This window comes from Oreochromis niloticus, linkage group LG5, assembly GCF_001858045.2.
Source record: "Oreochromis niloticus isolate F11D_XX linkage group LG5, O_niloticus_UMD_NMBU, whole genome shotgun sequence".
Classification (NCBI taxonomy): Eukaryota; Metazoa; Chordata; class Actinopteri; order Cichliformes; family Cichlidae; genus Oreochromis; species Oreochromis niloticus.
The window spans coordinates 29,544,490-29,567,594 of NC_031970.2; the positions used below are offsets into that span (position 1 = coordinate 29,544,490).

General features: G+C 40.3%; 1 protein-coding gene and 1 long non-coding RNA gene across 3 annotated transcripts in view; one reads left to right on the plus strand and one right to left on the minus strand.

Moving 5' to 3' along the window:
* Positions 1-23,105, minus strand: part of suclg2 (succinate-CoA ligase GDP-forming subunit beta) — a 101,900-nt gene that overhangs the window by 40,147 nt on the left and 38,648 nt on the right. The window contains exons 3-9 of the mRNA XM_003442757.5: positions 14,402-14,501; positions 13,289-13,379; positions 11,502-11,654; positions 9,275-9,364; positions 7,291-7,387; positions 2,299-2,460; positions 1,002-1,144 (exon numbers count right to left, since the gene is read on the minus strand). Coding sequence (XP_003442805.1) covers positions 1,002-1,144; positions 2,299-2,460; positions 7,291-7,387; positions 9,275-9,364; positions 11,502-11,654; positions 13,289-13,379; positions 14,402-14,501 — 836 coding nt within the window. The remainder of the gene's footprint in view (positions 1-1,001; positions 1,145-2,298; positions 2,461-7,290; positions 7,388-9,274; positions 9,365-11,501; positions 11,655-13,288; positions 13,380-14,401; positions 14,502-23,105) is intronic.
* The window catches only part of LOC112846962 (uncharacterized), a 45,386-nt gene that overhangs the window by 4,631 nt on the left and 17,650 nt on the right, over positions 1-23,105 (plus strand). The gene's annotated exons all lie outside the window — the stretch shown is intronic.

Sequence of the window (23,105 nt, forward strand, 5' to 3'; positions counted from 1 at the left end):
TTTAGATGAAATAAAGCTTTCTGGTATGTGTAATATATACAGAATATCTATTTTAAGACTAGACTATGTATCACATGCCATACAGCGTGCTGTAGCTGTATTGTTTAGTAACCTGTCCTGGAAAGCCATTTGAGGAAATTCCAGTTGGCAAGATAGCTTTTTAAACTAGATGCGAAACTAATTCTTCAAAAATATTTACTGCCAAGTGAAGTCAGCATGTGTTTTTTTTAAAGAAAGATTAAAAAAAAAAAAGTGAGCTGAGGACTGAATTTCAATCTAATTCTACTCTGTATTCAACACAACCAAGTAGAGACGCTCCAGAGAGCGAACCCGTGATCATTCCTGGGATACAGGAGTGACAGCAGTGAGGGATTTAGCAATGTGATAACTGTCAACACACAATCAGCACTGCGGTATCGTTACAAGGCTTACGTTGTTTAGCTTGGAATTATTAGCTTTCCGAACATGGAGCAGAATCACTTGTAAAACACCCCGAGCTGCCACTCATTCACAGCCGCGAGAATTTCTGTCGCATGCTTTTCATTTAAAGTTTTATATGTGCATTAAATCTGAGCGGCATATGAGCCCGTTATTGCGTGTTCACAGCGCACGCGGTTGCACGTCTTAGCCTTTCTTTACAAGCGCAGTTACTGCAGAATACAGAGCGCCAATTTATCATGCCACAGTAACTGAAATGATGGCATATAATCACACAGCCTCCCAGAGTCTGTTTTCCTAAGTTAAACATGGGCATATGCCAAGGTCCCCAGACTAATGAGTTGCACTGACAAAGCTCTAACCAGACAGATAGAGCTTTATGAATGTACTGTGACAAAATACATGACTGCAATATCAAACGCAATTCAACAGGTGGTAAAATTGCTTTTTCTTTCAAGCTGTGCTTTAAAATCAGTAACCAATTTAGCCTATGTACTCAACTGTTACAGTCAAGCTGTTCAAGAAGCAGGCAAGCGACCTCTTTGTTAACAGTTTGTTCCTACCTTTGGGTCAGCAGTGAGCAGCTTAAAAGCCTCGTACACCTGTTTCTCTTTGACTCCACCACCCAGGTCCAGGAAGTTTGCTGGCTTTCCTCCATGCAGGTCAATGATGTCACACGTGGCCATGGCCAAACCAGCTCCATTCACTGTTACGATAATGTAATGTAATAATTAGGCCCTCATTTTTATGCACTTTCACACGTTTGTGTTAACGATAATTTAGACTAAAGCATAACAAAGCTAAATTTGAACATTAAGTAAAGGCTAATATTCGGATATTGAAACAGACGTGCCCGAGAACAAAGTGCGATACATGCCGACACGAGTTAATTAAAGTAACATTACTGACACTGAAGGAAAGATGGCATGAACTATAATAACCCGCAAAGGAATTCAGTGCTAAGTCATCCACTAAATACGAGCAAATAGCTGGAAAAAAATGCCACACTTAAAAAGTGAATCTGCTGGAAATCTTCTAATCAGAAACATTCAAGTCAAGCAACACAGAGAAAATTTGATTACAACTCAGCTCCCGACTTCAGAGAAGAGAGTGTTGATTAGAAGAGGTTGTGCTATGCTTTTGGACTGTGGACTATGTCATCATTTAGCCAACTGCCAGTGCCTCTGCCCCGCTGAGTTGTGCAGGAGCCAAGTGCACAAAAATGTCCTACATAATTTGGTTTAGCCAAGCTGAACTTGTGTCCTGGCAAGCTCCCCAACAGAGGTCTCAATAAAAGGGAAATTCGCTTTAACAGCTGTCACTTTGGTGGCTTACGGAGCTCTCAAGGAAGCTGCGGGGCCTTAAAAGCTGTTGTTACTTTAAGAGAGCCTGGGAGCTGGGGATGCAGAATGGGGTTTGTGTGCAGAATGGAGAAGAAGTGCTAACAGACAACTAATGTGTTTATGAGGCTACGGGGTAAGACGTGAGAGCACCTGTTAGTGCTGTTGTACACTGTAAAAGCTTTGATTTATGACAAGAGAGGGGGCCTTTAATGAGAATGCTAACAATCTGGCTCACAGGAGACTTTCTGGGCGGATTATAGCTAATTAGAACGCATTGGTTACGGCAGCAATCCTTCTGGAGTCTTCAGAAAGCTGCTTGTAATGTGGACTGGAGGAGAGCACAGCCTGCCGTTAGTTTGACTAAGTTTTAACTGTGTTCGAGCTTTTCGCTTACTCGACTTAAGAGACACGTTAAAGCCACATGGCAGGAGGGGTAGGCTTTTGGGAGGACTCCTTTATTGGGTGGTGTATGTGTGGGCAGGTGTGTCGGGTCTGATGGAGAGATTCGCTTCCTTACCAAAGCAGGCAATGTTCCCATCCAGTCCGATATATTTAAGGTCCCACTTTGCTGCCGCCATCTCCGTGGGGTCGGCCTCCGTCATGTCGTCCATGGCAAACACGCTTTTCTGACGGAACTCAGCATTGTCATCAAAGTTGATCTTAGCATCAAAGCAAACCACTACGGTAAGGGGGGGAAAGACAGCAGTGGGGGGAAAATAGAACAAGTGAGAAAGAGGAAACCGAATCCAGACATAAAAAAAAACCAACCTAATTACCATTTCTAAAACCTGAAAGTAATGAACTCCAGAGTGTCCCCTCAGTCTGCTGGTCTTAATTATTTCAGGCTCACTAAGGTATGTGGTTTTGACACTGCCTCTAAGGAAAAGACTATTATAGCAAATGGACATTTCCTTTATACATCAAAGAGTGTGTATTTCAAAGACTCTAGGCTCTTAAAGCCACCTGAAAATACCGCACACTAATAATGTAACAAATTAGTAGAAGCGCTTACACTTAAATAGTGACTCTAACTGAAAGGGATAACTGGACATTCAAAAGAAATACACTTATTCGCCGTCTTGGTGAGAATTTGAAAAGTCACGTCTATTTGCTAAATTTGTAGCTGGAGCCAGAAGTCAGTTAGCTCAGCTTATTATTAAAACCAGGAACGTAGGAGGAAAGGTAACAAATTCAGCCCTATTTTGAAGCTCAATAACAATTCATACAAAACCTAAAGTATAAAAAATGACATCCAAATGGAGGACCACGTCCCCCTAGTTCCAGTTTTTGCTTTGCTAACCAGCTGCTTGTGCAGACTTTATATTCTCCAGTCCAGCTTTCAGTCTAAGGCCTCACAGTATTTTCCACACTTGGCTTTAAAATGAACTATGGTAATGTGACAAATTACATTTAAACATTCAGGCAATCCTGATGCGAAACTGAGGAAAGGAAGAAAAATATTGAAATGTGCAAATATGCTTTATCAGTGCAACATGAACAACATACATACATGGACACAAGACACATAGAGCAGGCAGACTCTCCTGGGACTGGGGAGTCGGCATGCTGCGTCCTCCAGGTGAAGTGTTTTCCTCACTACACAATTCCTTTTTGTTCTGTTTTGACACATCCATTATTGCAGTCTATCTACAAAATGTATTCAGCTATTACCAAACGAGACAAAAAAAATACAAATTTTCCACCCTTGAGAAATTTTCCTTCTCCAAACACGTCTGTCGAAAGCCTGCAAGAAAATAGCTGTGCTCCCTTGCGACGTGTGAACAAATCGAAGCAAAGAATGAGCTGATGTTAATGTGAAGCCCTTCTACAAAGCCTGCTTCAATCACAACACCTGCTTCTTCCTACTTGTAAAAAAAGAAAAATCATACCCCCTCGTATAACTTAAGTTTTTTAAGGACTCATTTTCTGCATTAATATTCATAAGGAATCACACAAAAAACATTGTCAGTGTTTGATAACTTTGAGCAAGTATCTTTTTTTTTTGAGGAAACTAAGGATCAAAGAAGTGATGCATCTTCAGCACGCTGTAATAGTGTATGACACATCACACTCAATCTGTGTTCAGCTCCAAAGACAAGACAATCACTCTTATTTCTTTGAGAGAAAAAAACAAAAAGCAAAAACCAAAGTTTGGCAGCGTCACACGAGCTGGAATAATGCTTTGTGACTACCTATAACAGCCTTCTCATCTGAATGACGAGCACTTGAATTGTTTTCCTGCTAACCTCCATTTTTGTCACTAGGGGAAATCAAGGTGACTGAAATTTACCCATATCTCTGTTCTTCTGTGTGATTTGAAGTGCCTGCTTCCAACAGGGATTACTTCATACGGGAAAAATGCATCGAGAAATTATAGAAGCAGAAACTATATTACTCTTACTGGACACAACAGTTTGCTAGTGCCTGCTACAAATGGGAGGAGGACAGAAATGTGAACTGCTCTTGGTGACTTTCAAATAAAGTAAGGGGCCTTGAAATGGTATTTTACTTTAAAATTGAACGATCCTGGTAGATATTAGCTCCAATTGTATTTTACTGTGCAAAAATCTTGATTCATGTCTTTATCTTTTTCCTCCAAGAAGACAGATTTTCTTGTAATTTTTTAAAATTTGTTTTGATCAATAGTTCTCCAGGCTTTCTGACGGCTTTTTAAAGTTTTTCATTAAACCATTAAAAGCCGCTTTTTCTCTCGTTTTCTGTCCAGTCCTTGTACCTGACCATTTTCAGAGGAATTTTTGTTTTGTTAAGCCCCTTAACACTGACCTATGATACATTCAAGTATATGGAAAAAAGTTACTCGACTCAAGGAAGAACTAGTGTTGTGGCTTCACATAACTTGTATGCGAATATCTTGGCATTATTAAGGAAACTGGATAAATGGAGGACAAAAAGCAGCAAGCCTAAAAAAAAAAAAACTCTTCTACTCTTCATTGAATCAAAAATTCTTAATGAAGGGAAACGGGGGAGGCCAAATACCACTGGGCTGAAAATGAGCGGCCGCAGGGCTGACAGAGTGATGAAAGCATATTTGAAATTTTTGGTTCAACCCATTTGGAGGAAGTCAGGAAAAAAATACAACAGTGAGTGTCTGGAGCCATCTGTAAAACACAGTGGAGGCTGTGTCATGTTTTGGCTGTATTTCATTCATTTCAAATTTTGATCCATCAAGCAATACCATCAGCAAACTATCCGACTGGCAGCACTATCATTTTTTTTAACATTACGATCCAGAACAAACCATCAATGCAGTAAAAATATACCTGGATAGAGAGAAAACACAGTGGAACACCATCACTCAGACATACCAGTCACTGTCCCCAGAGTCCGAACAGCAACATTACTGAACTGAACAGGCAGCCAACATCCAAAGAAGCGCTTTGAATGTCCTTCAAGAAGCTTTGAGATCTACTTCAGCAAATGCCAAGAAAGGTTTGCTTAGAGAGTTCAGGCTGTGCTCAAGAATAAAGTTGGTCTTCCCAAATGTTGAGTTTTAAGCTCATTAGAATTTTATTAACTCTCTCTTTGCCTTATATATTGTATTTCCATGGATGTTTGCATGTTTCAGTAAATCACTGCACCCCCTTTTCCATTGTCCTAGCAAAACAAAGACATAAGGGGAGATTTAAGACTGTACTTCTAAACTACTAATCTAAGACCCTTTTCAATGATTGAAATATCCCATCTTTTTATTAACTACTTTTAATCTGCTGCAGCACAAAGTCAGACATGTTGATCAAGGCCAACACCTTAATCCTTGCTTATTTCTTAGAAAATTAGCATTACTATTTTATAGTTCTCTCATTTGGCTCATGTGTCTCGTCTGATCATTTATACATGAAATACAAAGAGTTAAGAGACAATATTTATTGCTTGACGACACAATAAATTTATCTTGAATATAATTACTGAAAGTTAATTTCAATAGACTGAGCGTGTAATAGGCTAAGCTTCACTCCAATAAACATTGTCAAGTGAAGATGATAATTGCTCAACCTTTTAATAATCTCCCTTTCATCCATTCAGAGACACTTACAGACATATTCCAAGTTAAGTACTTTTGGCTGAGCACATGCATTTGGAATAAGGCCAGTTTACAACGACACGATTATAGAAAATAATTCCTTTGAGAATAGAACAAGTGAACAGTATGATAAATTAAATAATTGTTGATTGTTTTTTTGTTTTTTAAAGTGCTTTAGGGGCATTCCCCAATGCAACGTGGGAACTACTATTTCTTCCTATTATTTTGGACAACTTAACATTTATAGTTGATATATTTATAAATATAAAGGCTGCCATTTAGAGAAAGCAAGAGAAAGAAATTTATAGTAAAATTACATTTCCTGACATTTTCTGGTTAGTGACTTTTCTTAAATTACCGATATAGACACAAAGCTTTATTCTGAGTGGCTCCCTGTTGTCTTGTTCTTGTAAATTGTTGGTAATGTGTTTTCGAGCAGTGATTCACTTTTGTAAAATCAGTAATCAGATCAGTAAGACTGCTTTTTTTAATCTGCAAAAATAAATGTTAACAACAAGAGGCCTACTCTGAACACATCTGTTTGTGTTAACAGGGCTATTGCCATCAACCCAGTATAGACATTTTATTTTTCAAATCTAACAAACATAAAAGAACAATTGTAGTGTTGTGTATTTATCTGAGTCTGTGCTCAGTAATATTCTGGCTGCCTAAAAGTAAAATTCATAGTAAGGAAAACATTCTGCCTCCTGCGACACCTTCAACTTTACACTTAAATTGAAATTGAGTAACTAACAACCCCATTATCTGTTGTGAGCTTTCCTAAAAAGATTTGCTGGGATTACATAGAACATCTTGTGCGCATGCAAAATATGAAATAAATATGAAAATAATAAAATATGAAATAAATGCTGATCAATTCAAAAACTACAAATGGTCATGCAAAGTTACCTATGTCAATATATTTTTTAATTATGATACTTTATTTCACTAATACTCCACTCAGAGCCCATAAGATTTTCACAGAGCATCTCAAAGTGGTTAATCTTCGCCGACCATAAATTAAAAGGCTGCGTCTGAAGCTGCCGCTGCTGCTATTTGTAGTCCCTCATTACTTGCTGATGATAGATTATATGCCTTTAGTTAATCATCAGCAACTAGGAAACATCAACAAACATGAACATGCTGTGAATATGGAAAGCTCTGCTCCCTGAAGCCATTTGGATTTTGATCCAGACAAAGTCATGCTGACAAGAAGCTGATGTCAGTGTGTTGCAATTACAGTACACTTCACATTCTGAAATGCATTTAGACCAGAGGAGCGAAGTGCTGCCTCTGTCTCGCAGTCGGTGATTAATATGTGGCAGCATCGTGATGCTGAAATGCTGAGTTCTGCGTTTAAAATGTTTAATAGAAATTACAGACAGCAGGACGGCACACATCCAAAGACACACATGAAACACACAAACATACGGACAAGTATTTTTTTAAAAAAATGATACAAGGTACCTTGTCCTTCGGGAGTCTCTCCGAGAGGATTGACTTCAACTTGAGTGGCGTCGACTTTCAGGAACAGATCATAGAGCCTCTTAATCTGATCTGCTGCCTGTGAGGTCCACAGAGGACAGTAATTACCTGATGGTTCGGCTCTGAGTAGTCAGCCCTGACAAGGCTGCTCAGCCTCCCACACAGGCTACATAAAACATGGCAAACCACCTTCAACATCACGGTGCCTTTTTACGGCATTAATATGTAAGGAAGGCAAAGTTAAATTACCTGGTGTTAGCACACCTTTCACTTGAATGCACATACATGTAGTATCCATGCATACCTGTTTTTCTAATGTGCCTTTTGCATTTAAAACAACTGATATTTACAATGTGGAAAACAAATGTTGTCAGTGAGAATACGGGATATTAAAAACTACTGCACTTAAACATTATCAATGAAATCCTCCTTTTAAAAGGAACCTCTTTTTATTTCTCTATAGCTTTGTGACAAAGGCAGTCTGACAGTGCAGACAGACGCGCACAAAATTGTATCTGCACAAAGCTCCCGTCGCCACACAGCTCCTTCAAAACAGTAAAGGTATTTTAGAAATGCTGTAATTATCTCTGAATTAAACAGCTTGGCAACTGACAAACAGCAACCAAGGAGAAGCGCACTAACAATGCACACAATTAACCAATAATTTTCTATTTCTCCCATTGCCTGTTTAAAATCAATTTCCTTTCAGTATCCAGCAAAAATAGGCCTCAAAAAAAAAAAGGATGCAATAAAAATGTCATCAAATCAAGTTTGTTTCACAAAGGCAGATTTGATTTTTTTGTAATTTATGTATTTCATTATTCTATGTGCTAGGATTTGAGCTTATCTGATTTCTCATGCCAGTCAGAGCTTGTGCAAAAGAAAACATATTAAGCCCTTTTTATACTGGACAAACATCTGACTTTTCTCTACAGTGGGAAAGGGTACAGTTGCATTTATTATTGGTCAAATGACTGTAGTCTGCTTGACGGCGTTTCTGGGTATTTATCGGCTCAGCCTTCAATCTGCAGTGATGGAAACACGACTTGCAGATTTTCTGTCCTTTTCCAGCACAAAGCTGTGACGTCGGCTTACATTCTTGACATGGCATGCAAGGCTGAAAGTCTGTCTGCTGTGTGGCTTTAGGACCGCACTGTGAAGCCTTTCATAGCTCACAGACACTGTAAACACACCTGTCACCTCCCCGGCAAGGTGCCGTTAACCCACAAACACAATTCAGACTATTTTTATACTGTATAATGTCAACCGCCTGCATGGATTTGCTAACAATAGCAATCACACAAATCAGAAGTTAACTGTTTTTTTTTCCAGTGCTCGTGACGGCAAATGTGAAACAACACATAGAAAATCATAATAAAAATCAAAACTTGTGGCTTTGTGTAAATTTGCCCAGAAATAAATACTTGAAATTTTGCCATAAAAATAGGGATTTAATACTAAGAGGCAAAAAAAGATCTAAAGTAATCTTAACCGAGCACACATTTTATTCAGACTGTGAGCTTGGCCTACTGCTGTGCTGTTCTTCCTCAGCTTTATTTTCAGAGCAAATGCCTGAACATGACTCAAAACTTTGGGGAGAGGAGAGAAAATGTTTGTTTCGCTGTCCTCAAAATCATAACTGGCCCACTGAGATGAGTTTTACTGGCTAACGCATGATTCACTCACAAAATCAGTGTGTGCCATGTTCTACCAAATAATGATATCGTTAGTACTGTAAGCTCCCTAAGCCTGGCACAGTGCTGTGCCTCACTGCCAAGTATGACAACAGACCACCTGGCAAGTCAGCATAGTGTAATGACACTTCACAACTTGCCTCTGGAAAACTAATAATAGCCAAAGTATGGCCTATTTATGAATGGGCAAGCATCTGTCTGCCTACATATATATGAATGTCAGAATCACTGATCCTTCTTTGTGACTTTAAAGCCTTCCATGGGCCCATTACCTGTCTCTGCAGAGCTCCTTTGAAACCCAAATTAGCTGCCATGCGAAGTGCCTGGTCGTCTCGCACACCTTCAAAGATATCTATGGCTTCCTGGTAGATTTGTAGAGAATATGCAAGAGAGAGGAAGACAAACAAATGAAGACAAGAAGTAAACATTAGGCTATATCCTAATTAAACTATGCAATATATTTCTGATAATCATACACTGAATGGACCAACTCTCTAACAGCAATAAGCTGTCTATAAAGATGATCACAGTAGCTCCCAAAAATATATCTAAAAGTGCTCATCACACTCATCAAACATCACGCTAATGTTTGTTGGCTCAACTTCTTATAAATGCTTATTATTATCTTATTAATGAGTGCTTATTTGTAGTAGTTGAAGCAGTCCCTGAGGTACTAGTGGAGCATCTGCACATGTACCAACTGTTCCTTTCCTAAACCATGTCATTCATTTTCCTTTGTAGACCACAAAACACGTAAACTGTACAAAGCCAGAATCAGAGACCAGAGTTATAGCTTGCACAAAGCAGGAGTATAGTAACATGGTGTAACATAATAAAATTTCAGGAAGCATATCCATCACCAAGACCAACGCCAGTTTGCAAAATTAAAGAAAGTGATCCAGATCTATCCTTTTAGATCCTTTACCCACATTCCACCGGGTTTTTAGAACATGCAGGTAATTTATGCATAATGCATCGACTGATCTTTGGGAAGTTCTGGGCATGTGTGTTTATTAGGATTGGGCAATTGGCTCCATATTCAAATCGTTCTATCCTCTCCCTTTAGCACTGCTGATGGCTGATAGCATCATTGCTGGCAGAGGAGGTTATCCACCCTCCATAAAGCACAGTGTGTGGCCCAAAAAAAGCACATGGTTCAGAGAGAAACGGTGGCTGATTAGAAGCTGAACATATATAAATAAGACTTGTTGGCTCTTTACTTATTTACCTCAGACCTACAGTTTTTTCCATTTAAAATATCTCACCTGTTTCTTCTGCACTCCTCACCAACCATTCCTATGCACGTTCCTCACTGACAGAAACCCCCACGGGGAAACAAAAAGTTAAGGAGACCATATATAAAGAAACTGCAGTCAAATTAAGCTCCAGGATAAAGGAGGACAAAAAGTCAGTCTGGCAGTCTAATATATCCTCCTGTTTTCGCTCTTTTGATGATGATGGATCAGTGTCACTGCTCCGCAGACACATCCATTTCAAAGCAGCGCAAAAGTCCGGGCATGAACCTGTGTGCACCCGCCCGTGGAGACACGTCTGTGTTCCAAGTGCTGGTTAGATGTGGAAGCGCAAAATCAAACTGTAGTGAAGCAGATTCAGTTTATTATGAATCTCACAGTAATGATAATTTCATGTATCAATGTGAAAATTGATTATTTTTTTTCAAACAAATGAACTTGAATGGTGAGATATCACTGCTCACTTTGACACCATCGTCCTTCAGCAAAACCCAAGTGTTTGTATTTCATCTGGTAGGAAACATGACTTCAGCAGCCTAATCTTCACTGAACAGCTCCTAGTTACAACGTCATTACTGCTTCACCTATTGGTGACATCTCATCCATCTATACAGAGAGTCTGTAGCACCAAACGGGGCTGGACAATACCTATCTTAATCATTTTGTTTGATAGTAAAACCACGCATTTCTCATTTATAGAAACTAAAGTGTTTAGTGGAGTTGATGTAACGTAATCATCTCAGCTTGATCTTTCACAATGCACATTAGCAAAATAAGATACACGTATATAACCTTTGGAGGTAGCCATGTGTAAACGCTTAAAGTTTACATCTGTTAACGACGATGAGGCCGTGTTGTCAAGAAGCTGTAGATAAAATCTCATTAATGGCAAAAGAAAACATCGAAGGCTGTGTGTGTTGGCACACGTTAAACTCCAGTGTGTTCCTGTATGCGTGCGCCGTGTTCAGCTTCTGCTGTGTGTGTGCGAACAGATCTCAGCTTCCATCTGGAAACCCGGCATGATTTCAACACCCCCCCAAAAAACCTTTATCAGTTTTAAAGTAAGATGGTGAGGGGTTTATAAAGAGCTTCACTGTGCCAGTAAAGAACAAGCATCATGGTAAGATGTCTAATTCAAGGAAGTTAAAGTTTGGACTGCTCTCAAGTTTTTTTCCCCCTCTTTCTTATTCTTGTTGCTGGTAATCACTGACAACTTATAAATGACTGAAAAGTAGAAATGTTATACCTTAAAGATGAGTTCTGGGGTGCTGGCAGCCACCTCCTCGATATCCATACCTCCCTGGGGGCTTCCTACCATGACAGGACCATTGCAGGAGCGGTCCATTAGGATAGCAAAATATGTCTCCCTGGTAATATCCAGGGCCTCAGCAACCATCACCTGCACATTGCAAAGCAAAAACAGAGGGGCTGGATGGAAGAACGTAGCTATGTTACTGATCTGACATCACTAAGAAAACATCATCATTAACGAAAAAAAAAGGGAAAAAGTCATTTGTGTTTCCCTTCATTCAGACCAGTATTTACAAAAACTTAGAAAATGTTTTACGTTTAAATTTATCTTTTAAAAGTAACACATTTACAACTAGCTGTACAAAACAAGAAAATAAGCAGGGTGCAGAGATTGGCACAATCTACGTGCAACAGCTCTGAGGAAATGTCATCTGTTATGAATAAAAGAAACAGAGGCAAATAGAGAGGAATTGTGTGTTCATTCAGAAAGAGAGGCAGGAGGAAGCAAGCAAGAAGCCCATTTGAAAAGGAAAGAAAAAAACTTGACAGGAAACTATCAGTTCTGTGGTGGTTAATGGGGTGCAGGTTTGGTAGAAGGGGTGTTTGTTTGAACATGCGCAGCCCTTATGTTCTGCTTCCACCTTATCGCCCAGTGAATGAGGATGGATCGGCTTTTCTGCGCTCCGTGTTAACAGACAGCGCTCCTATCTTCTTGTCCGAAAGTTGTTTTCCCCACTCACTCAAACAACCTTTTAAGTTGCCTGTCGTTTGACTTATACCAGTTCCTTCTCTCAAACTAAACATATTCTTTTCTCCACAGTCTATTTCTATCTTTCTCTGCCTCGCTCATCTGTCCCACCTCGTTTCCTCATCTCTCATTCAGTGCTATGAGAGTGGAAATCCACACAGATATACGAGTGCTGCCCCTTATCTGTGTTGTAGAACGGGTTGAGCGTTGGTGTGTGCTCCCATTGGCAGGTTGACAGCTGAGCTCTGGCTGTCATCGGAAACGCCGGGTTCTGACTACACCGTTACTGTACTCGAGCTGTTAGGCAGCTCTTTGCCACGTCAGATTTCTGTGCCGTGTGCGATTTTCTTGGTAAGACAATGATTGTAGATGTCCAAATGGTTTTCACGTCTCTCCTCACTCAGATCTAATCCAGGTTTTGGCCATATGTTTGTGTCTTTTATCCGCCTTTGCCTTTTGCCTCAGACAGCGAGTTAACTCTGAGCTTGTTGAATTTTCTGTAGGCGCCGTCAATAAAAATGATGTGTGACGCTCATTTGATTCAACGTAAACTTTGCAGGGGAAACAGAAGCAGTAGCTGGATGGAAGTGGGGAGGGGTAAACAGAGATGAGGAGAGACAAAGAGGAAGGCAGCAGGACACACAAACAAGCCACAGACTGAGAAGGCTTCGTCACCTGGAAAACGTCTGTTTTCAGGGGGTACGACATGCAGCATGCGAGCAGAGAAAATAGTATTCCTGCTTGTTAGTGGCGCACAGAAACAGTTGTTTACCAAACACTTTAAATTCACAGTGGGCTCTGTTCAATTTATGCAATGAGCCATAACACCAGCTAGTGCAACCCAACAGTAAACATCAGGGGCTAGCTACTATTAAAACTGAGCACAAAACAACAACAACAACAAGAAAACTGACATTCATTTGACAGAAATTAATTACTGGACTCAAAATGACTTGAAATTAGGTCAAAAAAAGGGAAAAAAATATAGTGAGGGTAGAGATCTTTTCCTTCCCTCTGTCTCTGCAATGGCTCACCGTTTTCACTTTCACTCCCTCTTTTGGTGTCTGCTTAGTAGTCAGGTTGAAACCCAGCATCTTATTGGCCAGCTCACCAACGACAGCAGGGCTAAAGGACAGAGGTTGTAGGTCAAACAATATCACTTCTTTGAAATGAATCTTTATCATGAAGAATAGACTTTCTACAGATGAAAGCGCAATTCTTCCTCTCTCAATAACTTTGTTCGGTTGAAAAGAAATATGTCTCAGCACTTTCTCAGTATTAGTCCAAAATATTCTGATGAAGGACAGCTTCTGGGTACACGTGCACATTGCTGTGAATCAACCTCCGCATATTCTCTCCATTTAAAAGCAGCCCGCATGCTGAGGCTGCTTCTGTTAGCCTGCTCTGCTTTTGTAAGTGAATACAAATGAAGCTCGGGGTTGTACTCATCCTTTGATAGATGAGAGGAAGGTGAACTGTGCACTCATGTCACTGTCTGGGGACGATGAACTTCACTGTATCTCACTTTGAAAAAGTTTCCGGCCTTTCCGAACCCCGAAGTAGGGTGATGATGATACATGCTTGGGACAATTGTCATAAATCACCTTTCTGCCTTTGCGGTGGCAGCAAGTTGTAGCTACCTTTACTAAGAAGACAGCATTTTTTTATTTATTTTTTTATTTTATACGGGGGAAACTTGGTGGAGGGAAATGCAGTTCCTGAGCAAAGTAAAGCTCTTTTAAGATTTGTTTAGCCTTTTGAAAAATGCATAAGATTTCAGAGTGAGCCCTCATTGAAGAAATACATCCATCACACTTCGCAACTCTGAGCAGGAACAAAATAGTGGCACAAAACCCAATAAACCCGAGCGGGGAAACTGAAAATGGGGTGGGTAATGCTTCAGTCGACCTTAAAGCCCCTTTTTCAACATTTAATTGAGGGTAGTTGTTCGAAAACGAGACAGTGGAAGAAAGAAAAATGTTTATTTGCAGCCCGAGTAATCCTGACTGTGTCTTTGTGCCTAGGGAGCATCTTCAGAAAGCTCTTTGAGCCTCCTCGCTGTAAAAGCCGCTGTTGTTGGAGAAAATAACATCAATCTATTTCCTACAGTAACTCACAGTGTGAAATGCACGTAGGGGCATACTTACTCCTTCGTTAAGTGCACTCCACCTTTAAGGCCGCTGTCGAACACACCCTTGCCTCTGCCCCCGGCCAGAATCTGAGCTTTCAGCACGATCTCTTTGGCATCTGAACAACAGAGTGAGACAGACAGAGAGATAGAGAGGGAGAGAGAACGAGACAAAAGGAGGAGAAGAGAAAGTCAGACAGAGCACTTAAGATATAAGCTCATGCCCTTGAACGCACCCTTGAGCCTGTCAATTATTTGTCCATATGATTGAAGGAAGGAAGGAGGGAGGAAGAAAACAGAAGGCTGGCTCACATTCCTTAGCAGAGTGATCATCTGCAAGACTTTGACTTTAGTTTATACTAAGGTCCTGTTATAATGCATCACAAAGTTAACTGTATTAAGAAAGCCGGATGGTGGAAAATAAAGATCTTCTATAACCTAATGTTATTCAACGTGGCTCAGACAGTGACATGTCTTAACCTTCCCACCAACCCCACAGGACTCATGGACAACATCATTTCATATACATTTCAGATAAGACTTCCTTAAACACCAATTATAGTGCATTCCAGATCTGAGGGCTTCCAATGAGACATTCATCTGTTTATAGTCCAGTAAAGAACATACCAGTTTTGTCAATGGACACTTATTAAGTCTAATTAATTTTTTTTTTTTTTTAAAGAAAAAGTACAGGTGGTATAACTTGTCAACAGCATAAATGCATCTTTTAAAGATTATTTTTTGGGCATTTTAACATTTATTTGATAGTACAGCAGTGAAGACAGACAGAAAAGTGGGGAGACAGAGGAGAGAGAAGGAGACACAGGTCAGCTTGAACCTGGGCTGCTGCACTATAGCCTTGTGGCATATGATCACATGTTCACTCACTGAGGTAAACTGGACCTCTTAAATGCATTTTTTAAATAAATAAAAAGCAAAGGAAAATAAAAATCTTTGACCCGATGCCGGTGTTAGCTCAAAGGTCAAAGAAATACTAAACTAAAACTAAAAAAAAAAAAAAAAAAAAAAAAAAAAAATCTGTCTCAGCTGCTGAAAATGGTAAATACGAACAATATGAAGGGACATTAGCAGGAACACAACATGGATGAGAAAGCAGTGTTATCCTTACAAAGCATTTTTGTCACTAAGCTCCATGCTTAATCATAATGTCAATAAAGCTACTTTCAGCTGCTCTCTTATTAAAGGGGGTCGCCACAGCTGGTAGCTCCATATTTGATTTGGCAGATATTTATTTATTTAACATTAGACGCCCTTCCTGATAAAACCTCCCTGGAATTTGTTTCTCCTGCTGGGATTTTAACCAGGGAGCTTCTGCTGTTGGGCGGAAGTATAAAGCACTACACAATGTAGAGCCACTAACTGCGATCTCAGTACTGATCAAAATAACTGTGATGATCATTTTGGAGTTATTAGAGTATTAGTAGATCCACATAAGGAAGAAGGAAAATAAAAACTTGGTAAAGGAAGTCTTGGAAGTTTGGAAACATGACCTTGCCCTAATTACTTAACCACCCAGCATCCCCTTCGCTGTCACTGGCACCTTCCAAGCAGTCGCATCAGGAGGTCTCTGAGCTCTCTCTTCCGCATCTTACCCACAATCCCGCACTATTCAAATGGATCAGAGGACACTTGATGAAAGATGGTCTACAGTTAGGTTATTATTATCTAGGTGGGGAGAGTTCAACCATTGACAGGTGGCTGCCAGCACGTTGGGAAGTGGGTGGAGGGGGCGTAGAAACGTGGTTAAGAAGACACCTTGACCTTGGCTCCTCCCTTGATGGCATTTAAAAAAAATAAAAAATCTTGACGTCTAAGGGAAGGGTGGAATAGATCGAGGACCTGGTGAAGCTGGAGGGGCTAAAAATGTTTTTTGTGTTCACTGTTGCTGTAGTTTAAAAAAAAAGGAGAAAAAAAAAAGGGGGGGAAAAAGAAAAAAGGACCAAGGGAATACAGGCTTGGACAGGGTGACAGGGATTAAACTAACACTGTGAGGCCCGTTCTGTGAGGAGAGTTAAAGGCTGAGGGGAGAGGGGAAGCGAAAGCATGAAGAGATGGAGAGAGAATGAAAGGTGAGCTCGTATGCAAAAGGCTTTGAGAGCAGTTATAAATGAATAAATATGTTAATAAAAAACTGCTACTGCACAAAATTAAAAAGAGTTCAAAGCAAGATGAGAAAGCATGTCCTGCGGGCATGTGCAGCGGAGAGGGACAGCACAGAGGAAATGACTTTTGCTTTAAAAAGAAGAAATAATATATAGAAAAAAGAAGCAAGTTAAAGAACAAGGATGTGGCCCAGCAGGGAGGTTGCATCATTGAGGTGTGAAGAAAGGTAAAGAACTAAGATAAGACGTCATAGCAAGTACACTAAAATATGAAGAAGAAGAAGAAAAGGCTATGTGACGTGTTAAGGAAGGTAATGGTGTGAGAACAAGGCAGGTGTTCATTCTTGCTGCACTAGTAAGTGATAGCCAGTCTGCACACAATAAGATATATAAGCAATTTCAGCATTTATGAATAGGCACAGAAGCTGTAATGTGCTGACAATAAGAGAAAACTTTAGAGGAAAAACAAAAGAAGCAGCTATAAGGTGATAAACTGTGAGTACTACCAATCACAAAGACAGCACGATTAAAAAGGACGCACTTGCCTCTTCCCATCTCTCTCAGTCTCTCACACACACCATGTAGAATCTTACAAATATTGCTGTTTAACACTAAAACATCAATCTCAGTTGAAATGCATGGAAATTATAACAATGTCCTTAAAGATCAGAGTGAACATGGAGCATGGTAAAGAGCAGTGTGTCCATTAGCTGGTAGTATGGCAGACAAGAGATGGCTTCTAACACTGAGAGAAAGAGGTTGGTCCATAACGAGAGCAGTGTGAGGACAGGATGGAAAAGGAGTAGTAAAAAAATCTGAAACAAGTCAAGCTTCTCTTGTGTCAAACTGTAAAGAAAAAGCGGAAAGAAGGGCACGTGTCTGAAGTTAATCACTAAAGACACCAGCAAGCGCTGCTGATGAGTCACAGCTCAAGGTGTTCACACAGTGGGGAAAAAATGCAATATTTATCTCTAAACATCTGAAAGGTGACACAGGTGGGTGTTTTATCACAGGTGGCAACATTTTCTATGTTCTGATTACGTTGCTTTGTTGTACGTTTTCATTACAGTACTGGCTAAGTGAATAATCTCTTTCTGTTATCCAGCCACAATAATTAAAAAATACCTCCTCAGACTGATATTAGTTTGCTTATCAGCTGAACGAGAATCCTTTTCTTAGTCGGAGGGAGACAGTGTTTCATAATCAGCTAACTGCCTCCATTTGTATCATGCATGGCCCACTGTGAAGAAATGGAGCTATTTTCATCTTCATTTATTTTCCATTTCTTGGGGACACACGGAAGGAGATTAACATTGCACAACATCTCTGATCTCATCGTATGCAATTTGAGTAATGCGGTCATCATCCTCGGGCTTTACTTATTTCCCAGTAATGAGAGCAAATCAACTCCCAGTCTGCTTGCCAGTGACGGCAGCTGGCAAAGAGGAGGTTACTTCTGCAGTCGGTGTCTCTTTCACCCCGTTCTTTCTGTGCACTTTGAAAGGCTATTCTCTTCCCGCACCCTCCTCCCTTTGCGTGTAGCTCATGAGCGGCCAACAGCACAGTTAGCTTTGGTCTGATATTTAATTAAGCCTTCGAGGCTGCGCCATGAGGGGGAATGCTGCCTGGTAAGGGACAGATGCGGGCTGTGCGCCAATCCGGAGAGAGTAAGATGAGGCTACCATCTGCAAGGAGAGAGAAAAAGATCAGGGTGGCCCTCCCCGACACTCGTGTGCTGTAATGAAAGTAATGCGGCGGCTAAATGGGGAAGACTAATCAAACTCTTGGGAGCAAGGAGAAAACAAACACAAGCCACGAACAGCTACAATCAAACACAGCGAGTCTGAGTCTCAGCCTTCCTATGGATAAATACCATTAACACCAGAGGAAAGACAGTAAATAAAAAATATAAAAAATAAAAAGAAACGCAGTCAAACCCTCAACATCTGTGCTCTATTATGATGCCAGACAGTGCTGATTGCTGTCGAACAGGTGGAATCTGTTCTTTAGAAGAAGAAAAAAAAAAAAAGAGGCCGGAAATGTCAGTCTACAAGATCATTAAAACGAGTAGTGTAGGCACAATTATACTTCCCCAGTATAGAGCTATTTTACGATAAGTAGAGGAGAAAAAAACAAAACAATCTGCACTTCCATTTGCTTCCATCTAGAAGCACATAGTGTACCTTTAAATAACTTCAATTATGCTGTCAGCTGCATATTGATGTCAAGAAAGCTAGTGACTCTGTCGACTCTAGTTTATGAGTCACTTTGCCACAGTGATTTTTGGCTGTGTCACAAGTATGTATCAGTAATATTGTGAAAATGTACTCATAATCTACTACAGCGCCAAAGGCAACGCAGGAAACTAATGATCCAAAACAAAGAAACCATCTGATAAGCTTTACTAATTGTTTAAGCACAAAAGTGAATATGTGTGCCGGGTTTTTTCCCTTTCATGTGTATTAAAAGGCAAATTTAGGGCCAGCACTTAGTTCTGTAAAATGCTTAGTGTAATAGCCTTATCAACACATTTTATTTTAATTACACTTAGGCACCATTAGGGCAAGTGCACAGAGCGGGTCATGTTTAATGACTGCTCGTATAATGATTTCATTTACAACTCCCATTTCCAGAAATGCTGGAATGTGATGTAAAATGTAAATCAAAACAAAAAGAAATCATTTGCGAATCATTTAAAGCCTAAATTTAATTAAAAAACAACAACACAGAGACAAATCATCACACTTTTTTTTGTTTTTTTTAAGCTGTGCTCATGAATAACTTGTTAACGGCAAAAGATTTTTATAAACTGGTTGGCATGCATGCATGCATCCCTGCCTATCCCATTCAGGGTTGGGATACACCTGGAACAGCCTGTCTCTTACGCTAGTCAAATAACAATGAAATTTCCCAGTTTCAATATTGCACAATTTTTCTTTGTGCCATCAAACTTCTAATCAAATACAGTAAAATCATTGTTTCTAACAAAGGAATACAGATTTTTAGAAGATGGGGTTGTAAGCGCAGCAGATAAAAATGACATTATCTTGGAAAAAGTTCAGCTTTCTCTAAACTTTTACCTTTTTTCCCCCCAATTCTACCAGACTGTGAAAAGGTCAGACATTAAATGGTTTTCTATTCATGCAGCGATGGCAAGTGAACCAAAAGGAGAGACAGGAAAATAAAATCCCTCTGTTTTGCATCTACCTTGACATATAATGGTGTTGAAATTCTTTAAGCAAAATATGTTGCCTGTTCAGTTGAGGTTGAAAAGTCAACCAACATTTATAAATCATAAGCGCGCTTGGCAAAAGCCCTCTTGCTACTGGCACGTCAGTTCAACCAGATATATGGGCCTAACAAAACTCTAACAAACAGATTTGAACACCAAAATAACCAAAGACTGCAACAATTTATCCTCTTTGTTTGCTACAACTAAATAAATAATTACCATGTCACTGTCTTGTCTGGTTAAGCCCAGTGTCCATGTGTCTCTGCATCTAATGATGCATCTCGGTGCTACTCAGTGGAAAAAGAATATCAGTTTCCCTGACCAACAATGGCACCTCTTTGTGACACTCCTCCAGTCACGGCTTGCATGACAGCTGAGTCCTCATTAGAGGACAAGTCCACCTGAATTTCAGACACAGGACAGCACCTCTAATGACAACTTGAGATGCCCCTGGTCTCCTCTCAGTCTTTTTTTCCTTTTTCTTTTTTTTTTATTGCCATGCAAGCAGAAGGGTGACCATAACGATAATGGTGTTGTGGAGCAATGGGTGCTAAATGACCACGGAGATATCTGCAGGGCGAATCATTCGTCTCGGAGCGAAAGCCAGTGTGAGGACATTTACTTGTATCGAGGCTCATCGGGAAACAGTTAACTAGAAGAAAAAAAAAAATCAACTGGTTAAAGACGAGATCGCCAGAAAAAAAAGAAAAAGAAAAACAGTAAAAAAAAAAAAAAAAAGTTTAACTAGCTGAGAGGCCCTTTTATTGACTGATACAGTTTCCTCACTTCAGCTTTAACAAGTGTAGAGAAAAACTCTAAAATCTACAGACATCTGCTGCTGCATTAGTGGGCAGGAGGAACGCAATGCCAATTCCACTGATGACTAATGAAGTGTACCTAATGGCTAGAGCTCACTACGACAAAGCACAGCGGAGTTTGCACATTTTACTCCACAATTTCTGTATCTGCTCGAACTACTTTCAACTCCGGCACGATGAGGTGCCCCATGTTTACCCGATGTGCCCTGACAACAAACAATAGGCGGCACACTCACTTCTACTGGCACATTAGTATCATCCTAATACGATAGAGAAGACGTGTGAAAAATAATTCCACATCTCACCCACAACATGAAAAGGTTGTGGTGCGTAATGAGGAGGTGGAAACACTAAGCTGCTTACAGAAATCAGCTCTTTGAGAGACAGGCTGCTTTACCCTGCAAAGCCTATTTACAGCTGTTAAGACAATTTCAGATGCATTGCTTTTTTTTCCCTTTTTAAAACCAACGAAAGACCTAAGAGCCAGCTAATGTAATGGATAACAACAGGTCCTTGGAGAGGGCAGTGTAATGTGCATCTGCTTGTTAGGGCCCGAGCACAAAAGTGCGAAGGCCCTATTGTATCTGCTCTGTTTCTTATTAGGGCCCGAGCGCTTCGAGTGCGAAGGCCCTATTGTATCTGCTCTGTTTCTTATTATTATTATTATTATTATTATTATTATTATTATTATTATTAGGGCCCGAGCACAAAAGTGCGAAGGCCCTATTGTATCTGCTCTGTTTCTTATTATTATTATTATTATTATCATTATTATTATTATTATTATTATTATTATTATTATTATTATTTCGGCAAATGAATCGGCTTTTTGAGGGCCTAAACATGCTCAAAAACTCATGAAATTTTGCACACGCGTCAGGTCTGGTGAAAATTTACGTATTTTAATGTCCGTAGACATGTCCAGGGAAAATTGGCTCAGTAGCGCCACCTAGAAAAATGAGAAACGCGAGCCCCCGAGATGGGTATGACCTACATGTATAAAACTCGGAACACATATCTAACGTTCGGAGACGCACATAAAAGTCTATTATGGCCATGTCCTAAACCCAACAGGAAGTCCGCCATTTGGAAGTGAAGGTGACATTTTGGCTCTAATTTTGCCATTTCCATGCCTCGAACTTTTTCGAACTCCTCATTGGAATTTCATCGTACAAGCTTCATATTTGGTCAGTGTCAACTACACACCTGGGCCATGTTAAATTGCGGAGCTTTTGAGTTTTCGGGATACGGTGACGCCGTGGCGCCGTGGCGAATTTCGATGACTCGCCATGAAAATCTTATTGCCTCTCGTTCTGTCATACATTGTCCGACCTTGACCAAAGTGGACACATATGATAAGGCTCCAGCCCTGAACATATTTCAACTGCCATATTTGACATCAGGGACAGCGCCACCTAGTGGGAACAGGAAATGTCATGTTTTACACTTTGGGGTACAGTATTGTAATGGGTGACATCTGCAGCCTCAAATTTCTCCAGGAAAGCCTTAAGGAGTTGGTCTTGGGTTACAGAGAAAACTGTGAGTTTTCGCTGAAGGGTGTGACCCCAGCAGCATGGCGAACATTGAGGTCTCGCCATGAAGAAACAAATTAGTGTAACTCAATGAAATCCAATGTGATCAGTACCAGATTTTACAGGGATGATGTCAGACCCGCCCTGAACAGATTGATATGCCCATTGTCAGGAATACGTAGAGCGCCACCTAGTGGCACCAGGAAATGTCATGTCTTTCATTTTGTTGTACTGATTTTCACAGGTTCATCGTGGCCACCTCAAAAGCGGTGAATATCACCATCAGTCCCTCTTGATGCTTCAGTGAGAAAATTGTGACTATAAACTGAACGGCGCACCCTGGTGGCAACGCAGTTCACCATGAAAGATGAAGTGGCTTTTGAGGGGCTTGAAAAGTTTAAAAAGTCTTGAAATTTGGCGCACACCTCTAATGTGATGAGGGATTTCTTTTTATATGTTCATTTTCCTTGAACAGCGCAAAATGGCTCCACAGCGCCCCCTACAAAATTTCAAAACAACAGCCCCTGCTCTGTGTTTTATGTATGAGTTTGAAACCTGGCAAGCTTATTGGAGATATCAAGATGTACAAAAAAGTCTCTTGGAGCAATATCCCAAATCCAACAGGAAGTCAGCCATTTTAAAATTAATGTGTAAATTTGGCGACATTTTCCCCTCTTTTCAGGCCTCATACTTTGACGAACTCCTCCCAGGGATTTCATTAGATTTACGCGATCTCCTGTGTGTGGAATCTAAAGACCTTTGTGATGTTAAATTGCGAAGCTTTTTACGTTCAGGGAAACGGGGTGGTCATGGCGGCACGTGGAGTTTCAATTACTCGCCAAAAAGCAGTAACCTGCTGTCGCTCAAAAACACAATGTCCAATCTCTCCCAAAGGTCGCAGGCGTGATGAGACTCGAGCTCGGAAATGTTTGTTATGCCATTTGTCAGTAATGGTTAGAGCGCCACCTAGTGGGACGACTATAATAATGGTTGAATGAGATGAAATTTTAGCTGGTGG